Source organism: Ceratina calcarata, unplaced genomic scaffold (genome assembly GCF_001652005.2).
Source record: "Ceratina calcarata isolate Rehan_Ccalc_2016 unplaced genomic scaffold, ASM165200v1 scaffold305.2, whole genome shotgun sequence".
Taxonomy (NCBI): Eukaryota; Metazoa; Arthropoda; class Insecta; order Hymenoptera; family Apidae; genus Ceratina; species Ceratina calcarata.
Window position 1 is genome coordinate 464,267 of NW_017153019.1, and position 9,899 is coordinate 474,165.

Sequence of the window (9,899 nt, forward strand, 5' to 3'; positions counted from 1 at the left end):
ATTATTATTATTAATATTAATATAACTATTACTCATTTTAAATGAAACACATTGTAAAATGTTTGTTAAGTTTTTGTGACCTTGCTTATATAATTGAGTAAACTATTTAATATTTTAGACCGTAACCGAAATAGACCTTTATCAATGAAAAGAATGCGAAGTAACCGAGTGCGAGCAGAATTGATTGTTTAAATTTACACATTACCTTCTCGAAACACGCTACAGCATGTATTTAATTATCTATATTATACATACACGTATATGTATAATCGTGAACAAAGTTATTGATCGCAAAATTGTAAAAGAAACAGACAAAAATCAATTATTGTTAATTAATGTTACTTTGAATACAATATATTAATATATATTTCTATATTTAAACTCTAAATTATTTATGTCCGTCGTGTAACCATGTTCTGTAGCGAAATGTGTTCGCTGCTTACGAAATCATTCTCGAAGTCCATACAATTTCAAAACTGGCGCCAACTGCAGAACATTTTTCTGCAGGTAGACCGAACCTTATTGTGAAGATTTCCTTTTCTAGAAACGATGTAAAATCGATTGGACGATGCATAAGCTGAAAAATATGAAAATTTTCACCGTCGTTGGAAGATTCCAACCGGCAAATCTCTTCCCATAAGCGATTTTTTTTAACTGCATATCTGAAATTCAACATGGTCACGTGACCGCTCGACAATATAGGTACCAACCTGCACGCGAGTACCCAGATGCTAGATCCCAGATCGAGGCACACACGTCGTCGTCGTTACTATACTTTATCGCGGTTCAAAACCTGTCGGTCTGCATTCCAGTGTGCTGGTGGACGCCAAGCGTCGTGTCTATAGGAAGTCGAACCCGTTCAACTTGCCAACGCTCCCCGTGGAAAAAATGAAACGATTCACCGGCAGAAATTATTAACGGATCCGTCCTTCTCCTTCCGCGAGGACATTATTTTGTTCGGTTTACGGGAAAACGAAAGGATCTGGAACGGATAGATCCTGCGGCTGGATCGAAGGAAAAAGGGTGAGTGTCGCTGAAGCATGATTAAGTATCAGCTATTTGTTTTCTTTCTGTGCCTTTGTCGCCGACCCCCATCAGTTTTTCATTTCCGTGCATCGCGACAATTCGCTTGCATTCTCGACTGATGATGAACCGATGAACGGGAATGAAACTGTATCGAGCGATCTGCTTATCGTCAAAAATCGTGGTTGCCGTGTCGCCTGTCCGTAAAGGATCACCTGCCGGAAGGGGTGAGCCACCGGTATTCTCGGTGAAATTTGAACGTAATGAATAGATCGCGGATGTTTAAAATTCTAAATGCTAAAGAGACGAAGGGTGTACACGATGTGCGCAAAAGTTCTTGTATCATAATACTTGGAAGCTGACTCGAGTTTCTACTTTGGTTTCATTTCTTAATCGTGTTTGAAAGTATGGGAATTCACACGAACGTTATTGCAGTTAACGATGCAGCATCGTCAAGCGTAATTTATTATTTTCAACTGACGATACGCATTTAACGATGATTAGAATTCGAGGTAATAAGTACCGCGCGACTTGATGCGCTTGCGTTCAATTATCGTGTTTATGTTTTAATCAAAGTCTAGTCTCAATGCGTACGTCAAGTACGTCAAACTTTATATTATATTAAGTCCCTCGGCAAAACTGGTCGATCGCTCGATCTCTTTGTCTGAGAATCGTAACATGGAATTCGGCACTGAGCATCGAGGCTTCTCAGATCCCGGTGTCGATTGATTGATGAAAATGAAGGGGCGCAAAATAGCAATTTTAGTGAACGCAAACTGTTAATGATTTGATAGGCGACGGTAATGGGAAGTAGATCAAAATAGCGTATGACACATATAGAGCTAAATATTCGTCTCTCGTTCTGCTAACCGTACCATGCATACAGAGTCGCGAAAATTATGTTAGTCATGTGCCTTGTATTGGTACGTAACTCGAAGATGTGATGAGAATAAAAGTTCGCCAACGTGATTAATCGGCGATCGATCGAGAGGAAGGATCCACTTGTCAGAGAATGCGTCCGATTAACAGGAACCCGATCTTCCTGATTCCTGTTCGTTAGGGCCTGCGGAAGTTAAATTTACACCAATTTCGTCCCCGTTTTAAAATGCATCCTCGTCGTCTTCTTCTAATAATTTATTATACCGCTTTTAACAAGATTTATATCAAATTCTCACAAAACGTGTCGCGATCATTTTTCACAAAACCGAGAGGAATGCTGGAGCCAACGTACTACCTTCCATCGTTTTACATAAATTGTAATCATAAAATTTGATCACAAACGGGACAAGTTATACGCGAAATACGAATGGGAGATCGAGCACAGTTTTCCGTATTTCGGCCGATTATACGAGATCCACGAGTTCGTGAAAGTGGATCTCGATTCTCTGTGTATATCGAGCGATCGGCGCCGAAGAATCACCGGCGCAAAAAGGATTTAGTGCAGTGGACTGTGAGTGTTCCTCTGGTCAACGACAGGTTGTAGAAACGAGTCTAATTCTTGTTCAGTTGTATGGCGATGATACGCGTGTATGCGTGCGCGCGTGTGTACACGCGTAACTCGGGTGGCATTGGCTCGTTCATAGGGTTAGGCACACGGAATCGTCGCAGCGCGCGCGTGTAAGGGCTTGACAACCACTGCTTTGGAATTCGAGTTCTTTATTTTTATGAGAGGCAACGTCGGAAACCAGCCTCTTTGGAACCCTTCTCACCTGTTACATACCACCGGCATTTATGCTACCATTTAACCAGAAGTTAAGAGTCCTTCCATGCATAAAACACGTTCAACTGTCTCGCGAAAGGACCGAACCGCAAGCTTTTTGTTTCCGTGACTTTGGTTCTAATGAAAAATGTGTTGCTGCTCGAGCACGAGTCCGTCGAACGATCCTCCCTCGAGTAGATCCGCTTCCTCGTAATAAATGATCGTCGTAAAAGAATTTCTGGACTAGAGATTAAAAGATCTTTCCCGGAATCTGGCGAAATTAAAACTCTTTCGAGCAATTATTGGACATCCTGAGGAGAAGAGAATCGTTCGTGTCGTTGATTCCTGTTATTAGAATAAGAATTGTCGAGTAGGCGGGCGAGTATGGCGTGGTCCACGAATGGATCTGCCTACATTTAACGCGTACGTTAGCCAACGGATAATTGCCATCGGTCTTGATCGTGTCAGCACTCAGCACGGTTTTCTGATCGTCACTCTCGACTCACGATGGTCAGACGTTCGCACGTGGGTGGAAAGCGGTACGCTGAATGAACGTCGGTTTTCATCACCGTATATGGTCATTTTCACGTTGTCTTCTTTGTGGTGTCTTTGTTGGACTTAATTCATGATCTTATCACCCATTCCGAATTCACTTCCCAGCATCTTTTAATGCATCAACCCGATATCTCGAAGATAATTGCAAACTTCTTTTTTACAGACTCAAACGATTATTCTTTCAAATGAATTGATAAAGTGCTTTATTAACGTTTCGTGCTGCTCCATTGCAAAGTACATCAGAAGACATCTTACATACTTATTATTTATTAAACAAGCTTATGAGAACCAGTCGTGGGGAATCGCCCGAATTCTTAATTCAACAAATTACAAAGTCAAATTTCGCGGAGGACGCACGACTCCGTTCCTTTTATCGGCTTTAGGAATCGCCTTGATTGGCGAAACCGGCAACTCGACGGAGGCTTTCAAAACGAACCAGCGTTCGCGTACATATTTAAATCGTGTTATATTACGTTTCACTGGAATGCGCGACACGTTCCATGGGGACGAGAGCGGATGGCGCGCGTTCCTTCCGAGATGACGAGCCATGATCAAAACTAGAATGAACGCGTTCTATTTCCACGTTGAACTCGCCAGATTCTAAACTTAAACGTGGTTTGGCCGGCATCAATTTTAGTTGGGGCCCCTCTGTTTCTGGCGCCTCGAGTCTTTACATGTTTGTCGCCGTTCCATCTCGAGAGAATCAGGTCGAAAAAGAGACCACAGAGACCGAGGCGAGCTTCGTGCCCGGCTAACGTAACCATCGTCTTCTCTTCCTTGATTGCAGAATGTGTCAAGATGCGACCTGTACCCTCTTTTTGTGGCGTTGTCACGGCTCTGCTTCTCGTTTTAGTCAGTCTTGCGACAGGTAAATATTTTCTTACATTCATTTCCCGACTTCGTCATACGTTCGGCGAGTACATCGAGATTTTATTCAGGGCAAAGACAGGAACTGGGCATGACTTTCACGAGGCATCCCCAGCCCTTGGATGCGCCGATAGGCGACGAGGTGAACTTTGAGTGTAATTTGAATCTCGTCGCCGACCGCTTCTCTTGGCGCCATAGGCCGCTGGGTTCGGATAAGTGGTTACCGGTTCTTCACGCGGCCAGCAACGGTGGCAAGACTTCCAGGCATGTGGTGAACTTCGACGACGAGTCGAAAGCCGGTGATTACCGCTGCATCGCTTACTATGGTAATATTTCGTTAACATTTTTCTGGATTCCGTTTAAATTACTACCCGACTGGGCTGATGCTTGTTTTTCTGTTTTCCAGGCTCGAGCGGCTTAGCTTCCGATCCAGCAAGATTGACGCTTGCCACTTTGCAAAAGTTCACCGACAAGAGCGACGTAGTCATAAACGTGCCAGCAGGGAATACCGTGCCTATCACGTGTCCTGTGCCTTACTCCGTTCCGGAGGCCATAATTCAATTTTACAAAGACAATAACGCCATACAAAACTTCAGCATAGTAGGTAGTACAACTATGGTGATCGAAAACGTTCAACCATCGGACAGTGGATCTTACCGCTGTTCCGCTAATAATTACATAACGACGCAAGTGTATTCGAGTAACCACAAGACTGTATTAAACGTGTACAAAAATGCCAGCTACCGGGCGTCATTCTTCGTTAAACAACCGCAAACAGAATATAAGATTGTAAGAGGGAAGAACGTGACTTTGGAGTGCTTCGGTGCCGGATACCCAGTGCCTTCTGTCACATGGAGCAGACTGGGCAGCCCTTTACCTTCAAACTCCGTAAAGACTCCGATGGGGTTAACAATAATCAACGTACAGCCGGTAGACCGGGGAGAGTATGATTGTATATGGAGCGGGAACGGTGGCCACATCAAGTCTGTGATCATACTGAAAGTTATGGAGGCGCCGAAGGTGACCAAGTCGCCGAAAGCATCGACGTTCTCCGAAGGCGGGGAATTGGAATTGTCTTGCACGGTGACCGGTGAACCGCAGCCAAAAATCGAGTGGTTGATCAATGGAGAATCTCTGACGCCTAGCGACAACGTGGAAATTAAAGGTTCCACTCTGCTCATCTCCGAAGTGGAGAAGAAACACGCTGGAATCGTTCAGTGCGTCGCCAGCAACGAATACGGTTCCCACTCGGGTTGTAATTTCCTGAGAGTGAACCCTAAACAACACATCGGAGTGGCCGAAGTACGACCGGATTATGGAATCTCTAACTCGAGACATAAGCATACTAGGGGAGGCGGAAGACGAAGAGGCAAAGAGGGGAAACGCAAAGGCACCGGTAATTCGTTGCGTTTTGCCATTTTGTATACCAATACGTAATTCGATAAATGTTTCTTTTTCTTCATTGTATTTATTCATATTTTCAGCCGTGCTGGTACCGCCGAATCAACCGAATGTCACGAGACTCTCGGACGTATCCGTGATGGTCAGGTGGTCGGTGCCTGAGAATACGGGATTGCCGATTCAGTTTTTCAAAGTTCAGTATCGGGAACTTGGACAGAAGATGAACGGCAAACAGGGCAAGTGGATGACCGCAAACTCCGAGATACCGAAGCACGTGCGGTCGTTCGAGGTGACCGATCTGCAACCCGATCACACCTACCGGTTTCGAATCGCTGCCGTTTACTCGAACAATGATAACAAGCTCAGCCTGAATTCCGTCCGATTTCATTTAAACAGAGACGGTGGTATCGAGAGCAATAGAATGCCGATACCACTTTTGACAAACATCGAAGCTTTGAGTCCGCACGAGGTACTGCTCATTTGGCAGAATCCCGATAAGTCAGTCAACATTGATGGTTTCTACGTGTATCATCGAGCGTCGACCACGGCTAGCGATTATATAAAGACTACGGTCGAAGGGAAGGATTCGTGCAACATAACTATTTCTCATTTGCAACCGGATACCACGTACGAATTCAAGGTGCAGAGCTTCTCCGTGGACGCTGCCTCAGAATTTTCTCAGATACTCTCGAAGAAAACTAAGAAGCCCGTGATCACAACCGAACATAATAGCGTTCACGATAATCGGAACGACGGTAGCAATCTAACGTTGGACAGTCGGGTGAGACCCGCGGATGATAAAAACGTGAACATGTACGCTATAATTGGTGGAGTTCTCGGTGGATCGATTTTACTGGGTGGTTTAACAGCGGTCGCTGTAGTGTACAAAAGGACGAAACATAAACAGAGTCGGGAATCATCACAGAGTGAAGGTAAATTTCATTCGTAATGATTTAACAGTTTGAAGGAGTGATCAAGAAGCTTGATGGAACATTGGGGATGTTAATTTTGTCTTTTAGGAAAGCCGATAACGAACGGGAGAGTAATGAACGGCGGAGTAACCGATTCGAAAATAAATATTACGTCAAATCCACTGGCTGGTCTCGATACATCCGAAGATATAATACAGCCTAAGGTCGGTATTTGTAAGTAGCAATGTCAATAATTATGTCAGAGGATAATTACTCTGTCAGAGGAAAAGAATGACTGAGGGCTGTGTCGAGCTTGAGAAAGAAACGAGAATCTCTTATCAGTACTGTCTGTTTTGCTTCGAGTTCAATTTCGATCGTCTACGGTCATTCAATTTCCCTAATTCGAGTTAGATGAAAAAGAACATAGGCTATATTAGGCAAACGTAACGCCAATCGTATACGTAGTCGTGGCTATTTTTACACCCTCTCTCTTCCTCTATCTTTCAATATTTGTATCGCGACTAATCGTACTATCGTGTGTGTGTTCTTGCCATCTGTAACCCTGAGCGGAGTCCGTCGATAGCAATACATTTTTCTTAAAGTCATATCGTATCATCGATAGTATTAGCATGAGGCTTCAGTCGCACCTTATCAGTAAATACAAGTAAATCTATTCATACAAATGTTTATACTATATACTCCGCCGGTATACAGCATATCTTTATTTTTAAAATGCGTTCTCGTCATGCTTTAAGGATGTATTGGCTATACAGTCAATCTCAAAGGTTTATGCACTTTAGAAACGCATTTTTTAAAAAGAAATCAGACGTCGGAAGAACATTACTAATAATAAACAACAACAAAAAATTTTCGATTTTTCCGAGATTTTTCCAAGGGATACCCCTTCAGATTTTGCAAAATTTTCGTTTTTTGCCAATAACTCCTAAACCGTTTGATCTATGGGAAAATTGCATACGACCTTTCTTGTAGAGGACGACGAGATCTATAATTTCTGTATAAAAGTTTGTCGCTAGCGTCAATAGTTTCCGAGTAATTTGCAAAAAACTGTTTTTTCGTTTTTCGTCAATAACTCGTAAACTATTAATGCTAGCGACAAACTTTTATACAGAAATTGTAGATCTCGTCGTCTTCTACAAGAAAGGTCCTATGCAATTTTTCCGTATGTCCAACGGTTTAGGAGTAATTAAGGAAAAATGAAATTTTTTGCCAAAAGTTCGCCGTTTCGACGCTGGGATGGTCGGATTTTGTCAACATCAATAAAATACCAAATAATCATACGTAACTCGTTAAATATCGAAGTTAGAAGGAAAACAACTTTTATTTCTGATTTCTTTTTAATTATAGGAAATGCGTTTTTCTAAGGTACATAAACTTTTGGGATTGACTGTATAGCCAATACATCCTTAACTCATTCCACACGAATCAATTTTTTTTTAAACGACGCATCGTCTTTTTCCCTCTTTATTCTTGCACGCGACTGTATTCTGAATTTACATTTGGCTGACGTATTTCTGCTTTCAGACTATTCGATATTAAGGAGTCTTTCCTAGCTTTAGCAATTGGTCGCGTGCTGCTCTTTAAATTCTACTCACTATCCGCACTCTATCTGGAAGCCGCTTTTCTTTAGTTCTTTCCGAACACCACACACGTACGTTGCAATAACTACCCTCCCGAAAGAAAAAAAAGAATGAAAAATAAGAACGCCTGTGTCTCTCTAAGCGAGATCTGAAAGAAACGAAACGAACACGCATGTTTCTAAACAGACCGGGCAACAGTCGCCGATGGAAATGGCCTCGTTTCTAAACGGGCAAAACAACAACAGCAACAACCATAACAACAGCGACACTGCTGGAACTGACCAGTGAACAAACCAATAGACTGAGAATGCCTCCCTCTGCTCCAGGGATCACTGCCTATCGAACAGCTTCTCAGCGAACAACCATTTCCTCTGTCGTTTCGAACAAAAATCCTTATCCACCGTCCGGGAACGTATGTATGTATTAAATGTTGCGCGACACTTGCATTGATACGACGCAGACGTCATAGAACGCCTATGAAGAAAGAGGAAAGCGCGATTTTTGTGACTTCTGACGATGTTCCATCTTCTTCTCTTCTTAGTGAGATTTTAATTCTATTATATACAGACTCTGATCACCCCGGATAAGTTATGTACAATGGATGTATGTAGATCAAAATGGAATCGCTGCAAGACGTTTACAGGGTGTCGTAGTAGATATGCTCAAGAGTTTCGTGACATGAGACCGTGCAAGAAATCCACTTTCGAAATCAGTATGATAATTTGGCTCGTTTTATATTGTGCACAAAGAGTGTGCTATATGAAATGATAATCAGATCCATGGTTCGATCAGTTGTTTCTTTGCACAACTCTGTTGAGATTAATAGACGAATAGTATTCCTCTAACGATTGCCTCCTATACATACAGTTATCTTCGTTTTCATTATGCGATTTCTTCAAGCTCAATGTAGAATAGGAGATTCGTGATCGATCATGAAGTGGGTATACGAACGTTTGCGAAGTACCTGTCCGATGACATTATCGGTTTCGCTGCCTTTTCGTCTCTCTATCTTTTGTTACTATCAATTCTACCTTTGCCCCCTTTTTTATACGCACGTCATGATCGACATCGACATTAATTACCGAAGGTGTTAGAATATAGTTCAAGACGCGAGCTCACAGCTAAGTGACTCTTTCCTTTTGCGATATTTACTCGGTCATATTATAACTTTTGATCCAGGCAGCTTTTACGAGTTACGTTTGTTTCCTAATTTAAATTAGTTAGCGTCCATTATTTTACGTTGTAAATACTAGTGATTACGTATGAGTACGTAGGTACATCGAATTTAGAGCCGGACGAACGGTGTTGTGCCTGATAAAAAAGACAGCTGTGTTATGCGTTTTAAATTATTATCGGTGATATTGAAATTTTGTAAGAACATTTTAATCGTTACGAAACGAAATTTAATCCAGGTTTCGTGATCTTATCTTTATACATCAGATCGATCTTATTTATACATTATTATTGTTGAACTGACATATTAATTATTATTAACGAATACATTTTTGCGTTGAGACATGTCTTATTGCTGGTAGATTAATAGAAATAATCGAGCTGCACGTTGCTAACAGTATTTGTTACATAATAATCAAGATGTTAACTTGTAATTACAGTATTTTCCTAGCTTCGAGTTAGCCGCAATAATTTCATTCAGCGATCAATATTAGATTCCTGGTGGTAGTCAAGCTTTATTATAAATCACGTGTGGAGAGGAAGCAATTTCTATATTGATCAGATTTTATATGCATATGAAAATCAAAGTCACGTAATAACGTTTGTAAATAAGTATTGTATTTTGTAAAATTTATCCAGCGTAACGAAATTTTACAAGGTATATTTTAATAT

At 41.8% G+C, this 9,899-nt stretch overlaps 1 protein-coding gene across 6 annotated transcripts; it reads left to right on the forward strand.

Moving 5' to 3' along the window:
• The first annotated feature begins 7 nt into the window (after positions 1–7).
• Positions 8–9,684, forward strand: LOC108624349 (interference hedgehog). 6 transcript variants are annotated; one of them, XR_003389081.1, is made up of 8 exons: positions 8–1,023; positions 4,065–4,145; positions 4,216–4,470; positions 4,551–5,540; positions 5,629–6,477; positions 6,565–6,690; positions 7,999–8,125; positions 8,241–8,318. XR_003389081.1 is itself a non-coding variant. In XM_018023589.2 (7 exons), exons 2-7 carry the CDS (start codon positions 4,076–4,078, stop codon positions 8,309–8,311), a joined length of 2,361 nt encoding a protein of 786 aa, XP_017879078.1. In that variant the 5' UTR covers positions 8–1,023; positions 4,065–4,075; the 3' UTR covers positions 8,312–9,684. The 6 variants fall into 6 exon arrangements, 5 of the variants coding, with proteins under 5 accessions (XP_017879078.1, XP_017879077.1, XP_026668792.1 ...); XM_018023589.2 differs by lacking the exon at positions 7,999–8,125 and having other exon boundaries at positions 8,241–9,684; XM_018023588.2 differs by lacking the exon at positions 7,999–8,125 and having other exon boundaries at positions 6,565–6,680; positions 8,241–9,684.
• The last annotated feature ends 215 nt before the right edge of the window (positions 9,685–9,899 follow it).